At 41.4% G+C, this 20,000-nt stretch overlaps 2 protein-coding genes across 2 annotated transcripts in view; one reads left to right on the plus strand and one right to left on the minus strand.

The window, feature by feature from the left end:
* Positions 1-3,847, plus strand: part of tbce (tubulin folding cofactor E) — a 19,963-nt gene extending 16,116 nt beyond the window's left edge. Inside the window, exons 14-18 of the mRNA XM_028604167.1 lie at positions 51-189; positions 1,017-1,085; positions 1,770-1,829; positions 1,937-2,028; positions 3,350-3,847. Of these exons, the coding sequence (XP_028459968.1) occupies positions 51-189; positions 1,017-1,085; positions 1,770-1,829; positions 1,937-2,028; positions 3,350-3,445 (456 nt within the window). The 3' untranslated portion in view covers positions 3,446-3,847. The remainder of the gene's footprint in view (positions 1-50; positions 190-1,016; positions 1,086-1,769; positions 1,830-1,936; positions 2,029-3,349) is intronic.
* Positions 3,848-8,295: 4,448 nt separating this feature from the next.
* LOC114572568 (nidogen-1-like) overlaps positions 8,296-20,000 on the minus strand; it is a 68,432-nt gene continuing 56,727 nt past the window's right edge. Inside the window, exons 16-21 of the mRNA XM_028604249.1 lie at positions 18,753-18,879; positions 14,945-15,116; positions 13,297-13,454; positions 12,947-13,070; positions 11,310-11,422; positions 8,296-8,501 (exon numbers count right to left, since the gene is read on the minus strand). Of these exons, the coding sequence (XP_028460050.1) occupies positions 8,296-8,501; positions 11,310-11,422; positions 12,947-13,070; positions 13,297-13,454; positions 14,945-15,116; positions 18,753-18,879 (900 nt within the window). The remainder of the gene's footprint in view (positions 8,502-11,309; positions 11,423-12,946; positions 13,071-13,296; positions 13,455-14,944; positions 15,117-18,752; positions 18,880-20,000) is intronic.

Below are 20,000 nucleotides of genomic sequence, written 5' to 3' on the forward strand. Positions count from 1 at the left end.
GAATTTGAAACTCAGCCTGTGTGTCTGTGTGTTGCCATGGTTTCCATCAGCTGCGCCCTGAGGACAGGAGGGGGGCGGAGCTCGACTACATCAAGATGTTCGGGGAGGAGTGGCTGAAGGCCGGAGGGGCGAGTCAGCTCAGCACCCAGTTCGCCAGTCAGCACCCTCGTTACCAGAGTCTCATCGACAGTGAGTCACGCCCACAGTGAGCAGGATTTAAAGGGGCAGTCCCAAAAGTTAGTGCATGTGTCCACTGGCAGCGTCATTGTCTAAGTGAGCAGCCTCTCCCAAGGCATTCTGGGAGCTTTAGAGAAGCAGGGCATCAAGTCCTGGGTAGAGATGTTCCGATACCGATACCAGTATCGGATCGGTGCATAAACTCCAGTACTTCCCGATACCGATACCAGTATCTGTATCGGCTCCGATACCGCCTAAAACGCTGGTATCGGTATCGGGAAGTACTGGAGTTTATGCACAGCAGCACACACACACACACACACACACACACACACACACACACACACACACACACACACACACACACATGCAGAGGATTACAAATAAAAATATTAGGATGTAAATCCTCCATAATAACAGCAATGCTCCAAGGTCCAAACGCACCTGGCTTTAAAAGGGAATGGGAGATGATCTCTGATTGGTTGATGAATGGGAGATGATGTCTGATTGGTTGATTGCATGTTACGCCCAAAACACCCCTCTGATTAATGAAGACACTAAGGACAACCCTTTAGGACCAGGCGCCCGGTGCTCGGACACTGTTCTCCGCCGTCAAACTAGCAGAAGTGGATTTGGACTCGCCCCTAACACACCTGCACCAGGTGCTTCTCCCCCCAGAGTTGAAGTGCTTCTCTGCCTGGAAAGGTTTAGGAGGTTCTGTTGGCCACTGACCTGACTGGTTCCTCTGTCTCTACTTACAGAGCAGAGCATGAGTTCAGACAGTAAGCTGTAAATCCCTCCACCATGATGGTAACGATGGAGATGGTCTTGTGTTTCAGAGTACGGAGCTCCAGAGGAAGGCGAGCTGAAGAAACAGGAACCCTTCGCCCTGAAAAACCAGCTGTTAAGTAAGCCCCACTCCTGTCTGCTCTCTGATTGGCTAATAAATAAATAAATAAAACAGGCCGGTAATAAACATGCTGTGGTTCAGAGCTGCAACGATGAATCCATTAGTGGCGAACTAGGGCTGCACGATATGAGGTAAATAAGCACGTTGTTGAATATCTTGATATGAATGATATTACCCGCGATAAATAACCAGATTTATTAAAGTGTTCTCAGTTCTGCTGCTTTCAGTATTCTGCTAAAATACAACTAACTGCTCGTTGAATTTAAAACCAGTGAAATCATTTCCAACTTTCTTTTATTGAACAAATTAAACACCGAGTTGAATATAAAAGGCAGCACTAAAAAAAAAAAAAAAAAAAAAAAGAACGACAGATACATTTTAAAGTGCAGTTTTCTGCTGAGATTTTCTTTCAACTAACACAAAAAACCTCTGAGTATCTTTAGCGATGTGTTCGTAGCTCCAGTTGACATCGCGATGATGATATAAAAACAGTATATTGTGCAGCCTTATTGTGAACTCCCAACTATTTTGAAAATCGATTGGTTTGAGTCATTTTTTATGAAAAGAAAGTGGGGGGAAAAGTAACAGACATTTAGCCACTACAAAATCACCAGAGAGGAAACACTGGCCCTACTGGGGGCTGGAGCAGAGTCAAACCACTGATCTCGTCTCTCCTCCGCAGAGATCTACTTTGTGTTTCCGGACGACGCCGGCAGGAAGCCGATTGAGAAGAAACTTCCAGGTAAAACGCCCGTAAAATAAAGTTGAATAACATTCAACTGAGCGGATGTTTCCGAAGTCTAAAAGGCCTTCCAGTGGGGTTACGGAGTGTGTGTTCTGTTTCTGCAGCATCCATGGTTGTTCAGAAGGTGAAGGGACTCCTGTACAGGCTGCTCAAGGTTCCTGCAGCCGATCTGAAGCTCACCTACACCTGCAACAAGGTAAGACCTGTCCCGCCCTCCCTCCCTCCCTCCCTCCCTCCCACACACCACCGGTACTATAGAGAAACCTCAAACGTACGTACAACAGCACTTAGACCAGGGCAATGCTGACCCAGCCCATACATCGTGTAATGACAACAATACGTTAAAATGAGAAAACAACCAAAATGTCCTTCTACTACAGGGGTGTCAAACTCAACTTCACTAAGGGCCACACCGGAATATGAGGGTATTGACGTGCTCTTATTTAAGAGAAAAAGTCAAACATTTAAATTATTGCATGTCTCATATAGCTTTCTCACTTGCAGTTGTGGGCATCATAAAGCCATCATAAGGTCCTTAGCCATCATAGAAAAACCCCCGCCAAAAATGGTGCAACAAAAGTGTCAAATGTGACAAAAACATTGTCAAAAAAAATCAAAAACGTTGGAGAATAGCACCAAAAAACGCCACGTAAATTCATATGCGGGCCAGATCAAGATTTGCGAAGGGCAAATACATTCAACCACTGATTGACATTTTCTGACATTTTAGAGACCAAATAACTCCTCCATTAATCGACGATGAAAAATAATTGTTAGCTGCAGCCCAAAAACGCAACTTGTCAGCTCAAAGTTAGTATCCGCACGTTACGTCTACTGTTATATAAATATTACTAGGTTGTATTTCCAGTCCTTCCAGAAAAATGCGGAGTTTTTTTGTGATTGTTGAGGGCAAAAATCCTTGATTATGCGGCACGTTTTCTTAAAAAATGCGATGGAATATGGGGGATATTTATGCGATGTTATGCGATGAAATTGCGGGAACTTGCAAAAACTGCAGTTTGATGAAAAAGAGGGAAAAAAAAAGTGATTCCCGCAGCACCCTGCTTTTCGATGATGTTCACATCGCGTAATTACGTCACTTCATAACGTCACTTCATAACGTTCCCATGTCAACAGGGGAAAACGGCTGCTCTTGTGTGACGTAAACGCAACATTTTTCAACTTTCTGCTAAAATATATTATGAGACTTTTTGCAACGAAAATGCGGGGATTATGAAATCATGGAAGCACTGCATATTTTGCGCGGAAATCTGCAATTTATGTGGCGAAAGTGCGGCATATTTGAAAAAAAATGTGGCCCCCTCATAAATATGCGGATATTTGGCTGATTATGCGTTGAATTATGCAATCGCATAATCACGTTTTTCTGGAGGGACTGTATAGCCTATTTTTCTTTAACAATGCCAACAACGCTTAAATTCCTAAGTAAGTATTAACATGCCTATTCCCCGAGCCAGTTGTAACGTACTAAAGTAAAGTTCCTTTTTCTTTTCCAGAAGGTGGGGACAGAGTTTGAGATCGACAGTGACCTGAAGACTCTACAGTTTTACTCCATAGAGGACGGAGACCAGGTGTTGGTGCGCTGGTCCTGACCCGGGACCAGGTGTTGGTGCGCTGGTCCTGACCCGGGACCAGGTGTTGGTGCGCTGGTCCTGACCCGGGACCAGGCGGTGGCGATCCGGCCGCTCGGTCCACAGCAAAGACTGAACAGAGACTGAGACAGAACTTGTGTGTTCGACCGAGACACAGACTCACACTGGATTGTGCGTCTCAGAAGCTAAACTGCACCACACTCCTTCAGGACTTCACTCCGAGTCGTCCCAGAGTCCCTGAGTGAAATCTACTGGAGCACTAAGTCATTCAAGCATTTTGGTTGCAACTCCGTCTCACTCCCGGCAGTTTAAAAACTCGACAATTGGTCACGCTTGGAGTCCGAATCATTTTATTTGTCATTGTAAAACATTGTCACAACGAAATTAAAGTGCTACTCCTTCTGGTGCCTCGAAGTATCCCTTCATACGCGCTCGCCACACCCTCACATCTGTAAAAACTGCTGCCAGGACACCTCGAACTGCCAACGTGGTCGGTTACGACTCTTCCTCTTCTGAGTTACAGATTTTACATTTGAAAAACTTCCCTCAAACCGAGAAACGCGATTTCAAAACATATGACGTTGTCACCCCAACGCAAAGTTTGGGGCCAACGGGAGACCCTAAAAAAACCCTTTTTTGCGCGGATTCAAGGGGCGCGCCGCATATCACAGAATGGAAACTTTTTTGGCTAATGAGCAACCTCTCATAGGAAAGGACGTGGCTCCGCTTCGAACGCTGTATCCATACGGACATCGAAGGGTGCTTCCTGCATCGGTAGCTGACGCTGGGAGCCACGGACCCAGGAGGAGTTGGGAGTGAGAACGGCTTTACATTTAATGACATCTCGCACTTTATTTGGGTTACGTTTTGCGTTGATTTGAACATATTCAGTTTAGGGGTGTCACGATTCTCCAAATCCACTGTTTGGTTTCTGAAAAAGAGCAGCTGCAGGTTACTTACGTTACCCTAGGTCACTGAAGTTACCCTGTGTCTTTAGCTGCATACTCCTAGCCGCTAAGCTCCGCTGCGTCTGTTGTTGTTTTTCAGAGGTCGAGATCTCGGACTCGAGTCACACTTAACCCTCGTGTTTTCTTCCCCTTGACCGTGCAACTGTTAAATGTTCTGGGTCAAAATTTAAAACTTTTTTTTTTTTTTTTTTTTTTTCTCAACGTTTTGGTCACTTTTCCCGACGGTTTTGTCGCTTATTGTCCATTTTTGTTTTCAACGTTCTTTTACCATTTTTTTTTCTTCTTCCAAATGCTATCAAAATTTGTTGACAGCGTTGACATTAGCTAGCGCTAGCTGATACTAGCGATTTCTAGTCGGCGCCATATTTCGGGCTTGATTTAATAAACATAACCTGTAGTAGAACACAATCGTGTGTGTATTGTTTTGATTACAATGTGCGAAATTACTTTACATTGCCTATTTCTATTTCTCGCCGTTAATCACCGGCGTCTGTACAGCATCAACGTTGTTGTTTGTGTGTGTGTGATGTCGAAAACTGTAACTGGGAGTACAACCATCTGGTACTCGTTCCAGGGCGCTTTCACGGGCTAGAAGGTTGTGAAAACACGAGTTACGGGCTGCCTGGAATCAGATCGGTGCATAAACTCCAGTACTCTCTGATACAGATACCAACATTTTAGGCGTTATCGGAGGCTTTTCAGACTCCTTCCAGGCAGCGCTGCCTCCAAGGCACCTAACCCTAACCATTGCCTAATTGATTTCAAGGCAGCGCTGCGACCATTGACTTCATTCCCCTAACCCTAACCCTAAAGAGTGCCTAATCCTAGTGCCTTCCAGGCAGCGCTGCTTGGAAGGAGCTGTTGGGTAGTGATGGTCAAATGAAGCTTTGCGAACCAGTGTCTTTACTTTCTGAGCTCAATAGATGGTGCTCTCTGTTCAAAGAAAAAGGTGAAATGAATGGCAATTCAATGGGTTTTCAAACCCTTTGTTGAACAGAGAGCGCCATCTAGTGAGCTCAGAAAGTAAAGACACTGGTTCGCGACGCTTCATTTGACCATCACTACTGTTGGGGGCAAAAAACACCGATAAACGGTATCGGCATCAGAACATTTATTGTCTCAACGTCTGGTTTATATGATGACTCTTTAAAGAAAAGAAAAAAACACACAACAGGTTTTTTAAGTTGTCTTTCCTTTTTATTTTGGATGAAAACACAGACTCGTATCAGTGACGGAAACTAAATGATCACTGCTCAAGTCTTCGTTGTAAAAAAACACAAAAACGATACGATGCTAACATGAGAAGTACAAACACTTTGGTCTGCACACATCTTCACAGTAATCATCATCGTCATCAGTTAGATATCTGGAAACATTAGCACCGTTAAAAACGTATCGTCTGCATATAAGGAAATTATTTACAAGTTCATATAAAAAAATACACTGAGTGGTAGCACAAACGAGGATCGCAGTAGTGAGAAACAAAAAACAAAAACACTGAGCAAACATGTCAGTTTTAGGGGAAGAAATGTTATTTTCTCATATAGGATTGCTAAAATATAGAATAATGTTCACATTGGTAGTTTTATTTGACCAATGAACAACTTCTAGTTTAATTTAAAAACATTTTAAGCTTTATTTAGCTCTAGTGTGTCGGTTATTCACCTTATTACAAGTTAGACAAGAAGAACATGTCTCTGACAGTTTTATATCTAATTACAGTTTGATATATATATCATATAAAATAAGATTTCTCAGTCAGATAATCTTTCTTTCAGGTGAGTGTTTAAAGGACAATTCCGGCGCAAAATGACCCTAGGGGGTTAATAACGTACGTGTACCGAGTTGACCGTTCTCTGGGACATGTTTTCATGCTAATCCAATACGTCGCTAGCTTGAAACAAGCTAGCTTGCAGACCGGTGATTAGCTTGTAATGCTAGCTTTTGGGGTACAGGGTAAATCCTTATTTTACACCACGAAAAAGGCTAAAATTAGCACCACACTTCCACGGTAGCATAATGAGGGTCCCTACATGTAAACCGAGGCATTGAGAACTTTGTAGGCGTTCTGTGTTCGACTGGTAATGATGGCGAAGATGGCGCCCGCCTGTATACACTAACGCTACAGTCTTTCTGAACTATCTTTTTAATAAACTGTCTGTACACTTACAAAGTTCTCAATGCTTGTGTTTACATGTAGGGTCCCTCGTTATGCTACCGTTGAAGTGTGGTGCTATTTTGAGCCTTGTTAGCGGTGTAGAAATAGAGATTTACCCTCTGCCCTGAAAGCTAACGTTAGCAGCTAACCACCGGTCTGCGGTAGCTAGTTCAAAGCTAGCGACACATTGGATTAGCATGAAAACATGTACCAGAGAATGGTCGACTAGGTACACATCTGTTATTAACCCTTATAGGGTCATTTTGTGCTGGATCTGTCCTTTTTAAAGGTCTTGTCTTTTTCAGAAACCTTTTCAAGGCCCTCAGAATCCTTCCCTGGAGTATTTGATCATCCCAAAAAGACCGAGTTATATCTGATTGTTCCTCGCAGTTATCTTTCAGACCACATTTATAAGAAATACGATATAAAAACACACGTACAGTACGGTTTCAGTTGATTATCTGGTATCAGTAAAAAGCAGTTTTTTAAGTTCACCTGCTGTCTTTAAAAAAATAAAATAAAAAAAAAACTCCCTGTACGATAGATTTAGAGTCCCTTTGTAATCGGAAGAACAAACCGATCAGAAACCGATCATTATCTCCTAAAGTCTGACATCGTTAAAAACAAGCTTTAAGGGCCCGACACAACGATCGTACAAACATTCAATTCAAGTAGGAACTGGAGTTAACCCTGCTGTTGTCTTCGGGGTCTAATCCGACCCATTTTCTATTTCTAAGTTTCTATATCAGAAATTTGGGTTTCTATCAACCAAATTGTCCAAAAAAAACCTGGACAGTAGGGGTGGGAATCACCAGAGGCCTCAAGATACGATATCATCACGATACAATTTTATTGCCATTTTTAAACATATTGCGATATTCTGCGATGTATTACCTTTTTTCCAACTTCAAATTTTTCCCAATTTCAAATGATGTCCCCAAAAGGACAATGTTGTCAACATCTGTTTTATCGAAAAAGATACATTTCTCTCTTTGTTCATCTCACTTCAGTTTTAAATGTTGCAATATGGGGATTGTCAAACAGACACATATATCATAAAACAGTGGTTCGCAAACTTTTTTCAATAATGTACCCGCCCTTTGAAATATATTTTTATGCCAAGTACCCCCTGACGAGTGCAAAGCATTTTTGGTAGAAGAAAAGGCTTTATATAAAGAGGTACATTACAGCTCGGCACCATTAGTGTCTGATTTACTTAACAAGCTTGTAACTGAAACACACTTAAATGTTAGAATCCATAACTAAATTAATGTTATGAATTATGCATGACTGATATATTATCTGAGATTAACATTTCAAAAAGGAATCTCACGTACCCCCTGCAGTACTCCAAAGTACCCCTAGGGGTACACGGACCCCCATTTGAGAAACCTTGTCATAAAAGATCCATACTTGGCGTCTGTGTATCGATACAGTATTACTACAGTATATTGATTTTCTCCTCCCCACCACCCCTACAGGACAGTTCCGTGCAACGCTCTTCACAAGTAAAATAAACGATCTGTTCACTGCTGTCATTGAGTTTATAAAAGAACAGAGAAAAGCTTCAAAAACATGGGGGGAAAAAAATACTACAAAAACGTCCAAATAATAGCGCAGAAAACTCGGCAAACATCGGAAAAAAGTGACAACAAAAAAAATGTTTGCATTTAAATGTTGGACCCAGACAAGTTGCATTGGTCTACGGGAAGACAACATAAGGGTTAAGTGTGTTTTAGTTTGTGGTTCCCCAGGTGGGGGTGGGGGTGGGGTTGGGGGGGGGCAGCAGCGGTGTCACGGGCTCGTCTCCATATAAAAGCGACTTCGGCGCAGCGCCGGCCGGGCAGCACTAAGGAGTAACCACCGAGCTTCAGATACAGTGGCAGACACAGGTGGGAGCAGCCGCCGTTGTCAGAGCAGTAGTTGTAAACTAATGGAGGGAGAGGGAGAGAGGGAGAAAGAGGGAGAGAGGGAGAGAGAGAGAGAGGGAGAAGGGGGGACAATGTTAGGGAGTCATCAACCCTCTGAGGATGAAAGATGCTCCAACGCATCCAAACCATGTCAGACAAAACGCCAGTTTAAAATTACATATGTTACAACATTTCATTTCAGACATTTATTTACTATTTAAATCATATATATATATATATATATATATATATAATAAATAAATAAATGAGCTAAGACTTTGGTAAACTCATTTCAAGCCCCGAAACAATTCGTATAACACACGCACACAAAAACAGACAGACCTTACCCTCACCCTAACCATAACCTAATTCTAACCCTAATCCTAAAACCAAGTGTTAACCCTCAAACAGCCCTTTAAACTTGGGGGGTCCAGCATTTTGGCCCCACAAAGCTGTCGGGACCCCACAAGTACACTGGACTCCCATTTTTTGGACCTCACGAATGTAGTTAAACAAGAACAAACACACACATAGACAGATACAAACAGACAGACACACACACACACACACACACACACACATTATAAGTTAAGGTTTGTTTTGAAAAGCGATTTGAGGAATTTCTAAAAGCGAACATCAACGTTTCAGCTTTATCTGGGTGCACAGGACAGAAAAACGAGAGTCCTAGTATAGGACTCTCGTTATATAGCTGTTATATAGCTGTACTGGGGGGGCGTCTGGGGAGACTCGGAGCTCGCTGGAAGCAGAGCCCTGAGCCCTGTTGGTAACAGCAGCTTCTCGACTTCTGCAGGGGTTTGATCTGAAACTAGTACCTTCCTTTTCCCATGTTTTTGTGTCTTAGTTACAAATGTGAACCAAAATCTTTGGACCTGGTCCAGTACTGAGCGATGAACACACTGCAACTGGCAGCCGTGAACCGGGCTGTAATGTAACCCTACAGGACAGATGTTCAGCATCAGTCAGTGTCCACTAAAAGTTCTGTTGTTGCTGCTGACAGACTCAGATTATTATTCTAAGTGTCTGACAACATTATGGGATGGATCCCTACAGAGATAGACCTTTTGGTTAAAGAGTAAGATCCTTTTAGTTTAACATGAAACAGCCCCGAAATCACCATCCCCAAACTCCACCAGACTCCATGTAAATAATCAGGACTTTTAGCGTGTATAGAGCCAGCATATCTCCACCAGACTCCATGTAAATAATCAGGACTTTTAGCGTGTATAGAGCCAGCATATCTCCACCAGACTCCATGTAAATAATCAGGACTTTTAGCGTGTATAGAGCCAGCATATCTCCACCAGACTCCATGTAAATAATCAGGACTTTTAGCGTGTATAGAGCCAGCATATCTCCACCAGACTCCATGTAAATAATCAGGACTTTTAGCGTGTATAGAGCCAGCATATCTCCATATGTAAAAGGGTGAATTAAGGGTTTATTTCAACCAAACCAGAGTGGTGATTGTTGGAACAGTGGGAAGATGAACCAAGACGGCTTTTGATAGTTTTATTTAGTTTCTGTCCACTTTGAATGAAGTGTGTTTTACGATGATAAAAGTCCTGATTATTTACATGGAGTTTGGTGTAGTTTGGTGATGGTGATTTCTGGGCTGTTTCATGTTAAACTCAAAGGATCTTACTCTTTAACTAACAGGTCTATCTCCGTAGGGATCCATCCCATAATGTTGTCAGACACTTAGAATAATAATCTGAGTCTGTCAGCGGCAACAACAGAACTTTTAGTGGACAAGAATTGAAAGTTGAACGTTACATTGCAGCTTGTTTCTCTCGCTTAATTACTGGCCCAATTTATGAAAACATGTTTCTCCCATCGGTCTCACTTACACACTAAAACCTGAGAAAAAGTCGCCCTTTAACAAATCGGACCGACTGTAACAACATTACAGAGGGAGATGTGATCACGAAAACACGTTGCCAGAAAGTGTCCACCAAGGCTGCGCGTTTGCACACTTCCATCCTATCGTTACTAGGGGAAACAGTTGTACATTTTTGCTCCCCAACTTGCACATTAAGTTTATCTATATCTGTTGAATCAGTTGTACATTTTATTTCCAAATTGTATATATTTTAAATATTGCTCGTGTAGTATTCAATTATTTAATGTATATTGTTTCCTATGATTTAATGTATACTCTGTATGTGTGCTGTGTGTTTCCCCATTTTATTGGGATTAATAAAAAAATCTATCTATCTATCTATCTATCTATCTATCTATCTATCTATCTATCTATCTATCTATCTTTCTTTCTTTCTTTCTTTAGGACGCGGCTCAACAGTCTGGTTGAAAGCCCTCACTGTTGCAGAGAGTCCAGCAGGTTGGACACTCGGGCTCTGCCGTCTGGATAGCTCGGGGCCCGGGGCCCGGGGCTCGGGGCCCGGGGCCAGCTGTGAGTCCTCACATCCACAGCTGGCTTCCGCCCTGAGGTCACTTCACGCACAGTTCCCACGCTTATATATCCCCCCACCCCCACACGTTGTATACATCTGGAGTCAGTTATCTCTGGTCACAGAGGACATTACTCTGCTCTGATCAGAGCTGATCTCAGGCTACATCTACTCCGCTGCATTTTGGGCTTTTAAAGGTTTGAGTTTTGAGCCAAAAGTGATCTCGGTGCACCACGTGTTTTTAGCTGCAGTGGAAGAACTAATCTCAGTTTAAACTAACACGCCCAAACCTCATGATGAGAGGGGGGGAAACACCAGAGCAGGGGGAATGAGAGGTAGTGTTCATTTTGACAACAGGAAGTTAATGGATCCCTCGTTGCGGCGGACGCGCAGCCGTACCTTGTGGACACTTCGTGGACGCCGTGGTGATGCCGTACGGCCGAGAGCGCTTCTGCGGCAGAAACTCCTCCGTCTCCTCCTCCGAGTGGCGGTCCACAGAGACCACCGCCTCCCTGGGGAGAGACACAGCCACAGAACAAGCCGTTAAACCGGGACCACACAGAGACGTTACACCGTCAGGTTAACGGTGCCGTTAAACAGCTGCAGTCAAACAACGGAGCTGAAAATAGCAGCGCTGGTGTTTAGTTAAGGTCCACTCAGACCCTGAGACCAGCACATTTTTTATTATTATTTTAAAACCTGGAAGGAAGGAAGGATGATTAATACCCTCAGAGGATTTCATTCATTCTCTACGTCAACATCTTCCAAAGAGTTTCGTTTACTCAAAAATACATAGAGACAAGACACAAACCAGACCGAGAAGGTGTAGGCTGAAGCCCTTTTTACATGAAAGTATATTTTTTCCATGCAAAAATTGAAGTTACAGAAACTAAGTATACACTATATATGTCCCCAGTACAACACAAGAAGTCCGATACATTTTGTGCACCTTCTGGTATTCACACGTCTGTTTTATATTTGTTAATCACCTCGTATTTAAATCTTTTTTTTGTTTTTTTTAAATCGGTGGATTGTGTTACACTTTTTCAAGTCAATTTCTAATTCATTCCACAGTTTAACTCCCATACACCGAGACACTTCTCTGTTTTACATTTGTTCTGCTTTTTGGTCTAGTAAAAATACAGCTTCATAATGACACTCTCTTATTTCAAACAGCCTTTGGATGGATGGCAACATACTATTAAATACTTAATACATTAGAGATGCTATTTCAAGGTCTACAAGAGCAGTTTCGCTACAACTTTACAGAATACTTGCACTTTGTTTACGATTGTTTTTTTGGGGGCTTTTTTGGCCTTTATTCAATTGTGCAGCCGTAGACAGGAAAGAGAGGATTAGACTAAATTAGACTAAACCATGAGGGTCAAACTCAGTTTCACTACAGGCCACACTGGAGAAAACAGAATCCCATCCAGAGCCGGACATGTTTAGTTTAATGACTTTTATACCAGAGAAAAGTCAAATATCTTCGACTGTGTTACTGCATGTCTCGTATAGTCTTCTCACTTACAGTTTGGTCCACATAAACCAGTGGTGTAGTCTACGTGATACGCAGTATATCCTCTAGGAAAGCTCCAGGATTTCCATATACCCACTTAAAAATACCCATTGACACGCAACAACATACTGTCCATTATATTTTTGAGATATTTTGAATCGTCATCTGTGTTTTCCTTCTTCACATAGGATAAATAAAGGGATTTCCACCGCAAATTGGTGCATAAATGTTTATCCTGGTACAGGAAATGAAGTCGTTGATGCTCAAAATGATATACCCCCCCAAAATGGTAAAAACAAAAGTATGCAACAAAAACATCGCACAAAACTGACAAAGCTGCAAAAAACTAAGCGGGCCAAAGTCTACTGTGAACCTAAATTGATATGCAGCCCGGATCAAAACCTGCGAGGGACCGGATTTGGCCCGCGGGCCTCGCGTTTGACACACGTGCTTTAAACAATTTAGTATCGGTTGCTGTGAGACAGCTGATGTGAGACAGCTGATGTGAGTGCGTTACCTCCTCCAGTCGGTGTAATAGAGCTTCCTTCCAAAGGAGACGAGAGCGAACGGATACTGGATCCCTTCGACGATCTGCCTCCTCAGCCTGCGGTGAGGATCCATACACTCCACCTTACGAGTTCCTGCACAACCATCAATTAAAACCAGCCATCGTTACAAATAGGAGCATTAGGGGCGTTGCATGGACATAGGAAAACGAAGACCTGTTTAGAATTGATTTCATTTAAGACCTAGAACACAATACTTCAGTGAATTTAAGACTTTTTTAAAGGCCTAAAATGTTGATTTTGAAAGACTTTTTAAGTAAGATATCCCAGTCGGATCTTGTCGGTTCAGGTTTTGTCTCACCTGCGTCGGCCCAGCACAGCTGCTGGTCTTCCAGGTCAAAGGTCAGGCCGTTGGGGAGCCCCAGGTCGTCTTTCACCAGCACGGTCCGGTCCGTCCCGTCCATGTTGGACATCTCAATCTTGGGGCCGTCTCGGTTCCAGTCGGCCCAGTACAGCCGCCTGCAGCAAAAACAGGACAGACGGCAGTTTAACGCGTGTTCAAACGCAGGTCATGTGAGCGCGGATCAGACTTGTGGGTGTGGTTTGGAGGCGGTGTAAGAGTCCAATACAGGAAACAGGAAACACCACTGCCTCTATCTCTGCCACGAGAACGTTTATAACCCTTGTGTGGTCCTACGGGTCACCGGGACCCGAAGGACCACACTTAGGCTTATGTACTTCCGTTTACTTTGTTGAGAATTGCTTTCTAAACCCTGTCTCTTGTAAAGTAAGTAAGTAAAGTTTATTTCTAGAGCACATTTAAAACACAGTTTAAGCTGACCAAACTGCTGTGCAAACAAGCACTAAGGTGCAACCCTTGTGTGGTCCTTCGGGTCACCAGTTTTAACCCCACACAAGGGTTAAAACACCAAACACAAGCTCTGAACTCGCCGGGAGTTTGTGGAACAGCTGACAGTTTTTCCTCAGTCCCTCCGTCCCTCTTAATTTCTCTCTTTTCCGGGAAATGAAGCTGCCTTCAAGTGCGCTCGGAAACGTCAACATCTATAAACGATCTGACGGAAGTAGCTGTGAAATATAAAGTCTACTTGTGCTACATTTCGGGTGAATTTTTGGGAAAAATTTGGGTGGAGCTAGCAGTGGAGGGTGCGTCAAAGCCATCGTTGATTATTGCTGCTAAACGCAAAAGAGGGAAAGTTGCAGCTAGATATTTTTGGATATCGTCATATGACATAAGTCTGGTCTTTTCCGGTTTTAAAGGCTGCGTTACAGTAAAGTGAGGTCATTTTCTGAACTTAGGCTACCAGACTGTTCTAGCTGCTCTATTATTTACTTTTACCCCACTTAGTCATTAAAGCCACATTACTGGTGATTATTTATCAAAAATCTCATTGTGTAAATATTTTGTAAAAGCACTGCTTTCTAAATCCTACAATATTGCGGCAATATTGATCGGTGTATTTGGAAAAAAATATCGTGACATTTGATTTTCTCCACATCGCCCCGGCTCTAGGCTCATTTTCTCAGAGACTTCTACAGAAACAGCAACGTGGCATCATGACTTTGCGTAAACATAAACGCCACTTTCCTAAAGCCAAATGGCGTGTCATCTGTGCTCATTTTGAGCTTTCCACATGTATGTGGTGTCTTATCGCGAGAACGTGAAGAAACATTGGGGAAAGCTTAAAATCCCGCCACACGCGGGACGCGATCCCGGCTCTCCCGGGTTAAAGTCCTGTGTTTAGTCCTGGATCGCTGGTCTGATTGGTCGAAGGACTACCCAAAGGCGCCCAGAGGCATTTGAGCGGCGTCCGTTGGTGACACCCCACTTTGGAAATGGGCTGTGAATGAATCTTCCCCCAGGCCCACTCTCATTTACCCCTGAGAAGGGTCTGGTTGTCAGCCAGTCTACAGTAAAGCAGCATTTTCCTACCAACGCAAAGAGAAGACGTTGCTGTGAAACCTGTGAACGCCGCGACTGAAGCACTCACCCGTAGGCCGGGTTGGTGACGATGGGCCGAGGGTTGATGAGGTCCGTGTCAAACAGTACTCGCCGCTGGCTGCCGTCCAGTTTGGAAACCTCCACAGTGTCGCGTATGGAGTCGGTCCAGAAGAGGAGGCGCGCCACGTGGTCGATGGCGATGCCTTCAGGACTCAGCAGCTCTGATGACGCCAGGGACAGACGCAGACGTTTAAAAAGAAATGTAATAATAACAATACATTTTTATCTGTGGAGCACTTTTCATTGTTTTTAAAGCAATCCCAAAGTGCTGCAGAGTGAAACGACAAACAATTCTGATAACAAAAGATGAACATTAACTAGAAAATGCATTTCCTGCAAAACAAAAATGCTTGTGAATGCTGAAAAGCTAAATTGCTAAGAAGTCCGTAAGAAGAAGGTGAAGTAGTGGGAATATTTGGAAAAGTAATCGCACTCAGGACACACAAACACATACTGTATATACTATTAATACATGTATTATTATTGGAAATTCACAAACACACAAATACACACAGTATACTGTATGAATAATTCATATAAATCAACTGTAATGTTTTGTTATTGTTCCATCTTACTGTCTAATTGTAATTTTCTGTCTGAGGAAAAGTGCGGTGTCATGGTATAGGAGAACTGCAGCTGGGCCCTGGCTTTGAAAAACAAGTCATAGTATGTCGTTAAAAGTGATTAAAAAGTCATAGTATAGTATGTCGTTAAAAGTGATTAAAAAGTCATAGTATAGTATGTTGTTAAAAGTGATTAAAAAGTCATAGTATAGTATGTCGTTAAAAGTCATAATAAGTCATAGTATAGTATGTCGTTAAAAGTCATAATAAGTCATAGTATAGTATGTCGTTAAAAGTGATTAAAAAGTCATAGTATAGTATGTCGTTAAAAGTGATTAAAAAGTCATAGAATAGTATGTCGTTAAAAGTGATTAAAAAGTCATAGTATGTCGTTAAAAGTCATAATAAGTCATAGTATAGTATGTCGTTAAAAGTCATAATAAGTCATAGCATAGTATGTCGTTAAAAGTCATAATAAATCATAGTATAGTATGTCGTTAAAAGTCATAGTATAGTATGTCTTTAAAAGTCATAGTATAGTATGTCGTTAAAAGTCATAGTATAGTATGTCGTTAAAAGTCATAGTATAGTATGTCGTTAAAAGTCATAAGTCATAGTATAGTATGTCGTTAAAAGTCATGGTATAGTATGTTGTTAAAAGTCATAATAAGTCATAGTATAGTATGTCGTTAAAAGTCATAATAAGTCATAGTATAGTATGTCGTTAAAAGTCATAATAAGTCATAGTATAGTATGTCGTTAAAACATAGTATAGTATGTCATTAAAAGTCATAGTATAGTATATTGTTAAAAGTCATAATAAGTCATAGTATAGTATGTCGTTAAAAGTCATAATAAGTCATAGTATAGTATGTCGTTAAGTCATAGTATAGTATGTCATTAAAAGTCATAGTATAGTATGTCGTTAAAAGTCATAATAAATCATAGTATAGTATGTCGTTAAAAGTCATAATAAGTCATAGTATAGTATGTCGTTAAAAGTCATAGTATAGTATATTGTTAAAAGTCATAATAAGTCATAGTATAGTATGTCGTTAAAAGTCATGGTATAGTATATTGTTAAAAGTCATAATAAATCATAGTATAGTATGTCGTTAAAAGTCATGGTATAGTATATTGTTAAAAGTCATAATAAATCATAGTATAGTATGTCGTTAAAAGTCATAATAAGTCATAGTATAGTATGTCGTTAAAAGTCATAGTATAGTATGTCGTTAAAAGTCATTATAAGTCATAGTATAGTATGTCGTTAAAAGTCATAGTATAGTATATTGTTAAAAGTCATAATAAGCCATAGTATAGTATGTCGTTAAAAGTCATGGTATAGTATGTTGTTAAAAGTCATAATAAGTCATAGTATAGTATGTCGTTAAAAGTCATAATAAGTCATAGTATAGTATGTCGTTAAAAGTCATAATAAGTCATAGTATAGTATGTCGTTAAAAGTCATAATAAGTCATAGTATAGTATGTCGTTAAGTCATAGTATAGTATGTCTTTAAAAGTCATAGTATAGTATGTCTTTAAAAGTCATAGTATAGTACGTCGTTAAAAGTCATAATAAGTCATAGTATAGTATGTCGTTAAAAGTCATGGTATAGTATGTCGTTAAAAGTCATAATAAGTCATAGTATAGTATGTCGTTAAAAGTCATGGTATAGTATGTCGTTAAAAGTCATAATAAGTCATAGTATAGTATGTCGTTAAAAGTCATAGTATAGTATGTCTTTAAAAGTCATAGTATAGTACGTCGTTAAAAGTCATAATAAGTCATAGTATAGTATGTCGTTAAAAGTCATGGTATAGTATGTCGTTAAAAGTCATAATAAGTCATAGTATAGTATGTCGTTAAAATTCATAATAAGTCATAGTATAGTATGTCGTTAAAAGTCATAATAAGTCATAGTATAGTATGTCGTTAAAAGTCATAGTATAGTATGTCTTTAAAAGTCATAGTATAGTACGTCGTTAAAAGTCATAATAAGTCATAGTATAGTATGTCGTTAAGTCATAGTATAGTATGTTGTTAAAAGTCATAAGTCATAGTATAGTATGTCGTTAAAAGTCATAACAAGTCATAGTATAGTATGTCGTTAAAAGTCATAATAAGTCATAGTATAGTATGTCGTTAAGTCATAGTATAGTATGTCGTTAAAGGTCATAATAAGTCATAGTATAGTATGTTGTTAAAAGTCATAGTATAATGTCGTTAAAAGTCATAATAAGTCATAGTATAGTATGTCGTCAAAAGACATAATAAGTCATAGTATAGTATGTCGTTAAAAGTCATAGTATAGTATGTCGTTAAAAGTCATAGTATAGTATGTCGTTAAAAGTCATAGTATAGTATGTCGTTAAAAGTCATAGTATAGTATGTCGTTAAAAGTCATAGTATAGTATGTCGTTAAAAGGCATAGTATAGTATGTCGTTAAAAGGCATAGTATAGTATGTCGTCAAAAGTCATAAGGTTAGGCTGTTGTGTTAGCTTTCAGGGTGTTATTTGTTTTTGGTTCCAGAAAGTTTACTAGAAGTAAGTGACGGGTGTGACTTGTGTTGCTGGACCCTTGATGGATTGTGGTTACAGGCTACAGTGGTTTGCAGCAATTAAAAAAGACATAATAAGTCATAGTATAGTACGTCGTAAAAAGTCTGGAAGCTCATGCATACTCCACACAAAAAGGTCAGCCCAGACTGAGGATGGAACCAGGGGTCAGAGTCTGAAGTGCCTACATGCCAGGTCTCCTATGTCTCCTATGTCTGTCTCCTATGTCTGTCTCCTGTGTCTCTGCTGTGATGTGTGTTGTACCTGTAGTGATGACGGGGATAATGTCTCCTATGTCTCCTATGTCTGTCTCCTATATCTCCATTGTCTGTTTCCTATGTCTCTTATGTCTGGCTCCTCATGTCTCCTATGTCTGTCTCCTATGTCTCCTATGTGTCTGCTGTGCGTTGTACCTGTAGTGATGACAGGGATAATGTTTCCTATGTCTGCCTCCTATGTCTGTCTCCTATATCTCCAATGTCTGTCTCCTATGTGTCCTATGTCTGTCTCCTATATCTCCAATGTCTGTCTCCTATGTGTCCTATGTCTGTCTGCTATGTCTGTCTTCTGTGTCTGCTATGTCTGTCTCCTCTGTCTCCTATGTCTGTCTCCTATATCTCCTATGTCTGTGTCCTGTGTCTCCTATGTGTCTGCTGTGCTGTGCGTTGTACCTGTAGTGATGACGGGGATAATGTCCCCTCCACTCAGACTGGCTCTGCTGATGGCCGGCCCCGTGATGTCGGTCCAGTAGACCATCTTCTCCACGCAGTCGTAGGCCACGGCGATCACCACCCGGTCCTGACAGGGAGCACGCGCGGTTATTCAGCCAGCGCTGGAAAGTAACTAAGTACATCTACTCCAGTACTTGTACTTAAAAGGTGCCCTGCCAACATGTATTTCATCACTTTGTGGTGATGTCTGAAGCTCTACCTTGGACTCTGTAACCTTGGTTACCTTGTTTCAAGCCATTCTAGCGCGGTATAGAAAGCCTGCAGGAAAACTCGCCTCGATTTGTGCCAGTTCTCATTAATAATCAACATGCTGAGCCGTTTGAATCTGATTGGCTAACAGCTAGCCAATGATAGCCTGGCTGTCAGAATCCTTTACCCAGCACAACTGGGTGAGCTCATGAATAGTAATGAGCTCAGGCGGTATGATGTCAGACTGACCAGCTTTTGTGATTGGCCTGATTTCTCTGCTTATTTCTGTTCAGTGGCTAGAGCTGACAGAGGAGACAGAAGTTCATTTTCACATTCGCAACATAACACAAACACACATATGGACCGGACATATTTAAAAAAATACAAGGAAAAACGGTTTTCTATGGCAGGGCACCTTTAAGTACCAAATGTTGAGCTACTTGTACTTTAACTTGAGTCTTTTCTCTTCGTGCCACTTTCTACTTCTACTCCGCTACATCTCAGTGCAGGACTTGTACTTGCAACAGAGTATTTTTACAGTGTGGTGTTAGTACTTGGACTGCAGTAAAAGATCTGAATACTTCTTCCAGCGCTGCATTCAGGGAGCACGTTCATTCTGAAAGAGTCTTTTGTCTCGCCGAGTCGGGACTGGAAGACGCCGACGGACAGCTTTGTGCTCAGCTGCGCTACATTACGACGTACGGGCTTTAGAGAAGAGAAGAAGAGAATTCTGATGCTATGAATCGGTCGACGCACAAGTGGAGGATTGTTTTCCGTCCGACGGGAACGCTCCAAAGCGGTTTGACTACATTCGTGACAAACACTGACACTCTGTGTGTCTAGGCTGTTCGATGTCGTCACCCGAAAAAAACTCTCACAAGTCGAGATGTTTGGGCTGGTTTCCACTTCTACAAAGAGCTCAGCCGGCTGGAGTCCCTCTCAGCATTTACTCTAGGGTTGTAAATAACCATTATTGTCTTCATGGATTATCTTCCATGG

This window comes from Perca flavescens, chromosome 2, assembly GCF_004354835.1.
Source record: "Perca flavescens isolate YP-PL-M2 chromosome 2, PFLA_1.0, whole genome shotgun sequence".
Taxonomy (NCBI): Eukaryota; Metazoa; Chordata; class Actinopteri; order Perciformes; family Percidae; genus Perca; species Perca flavescens.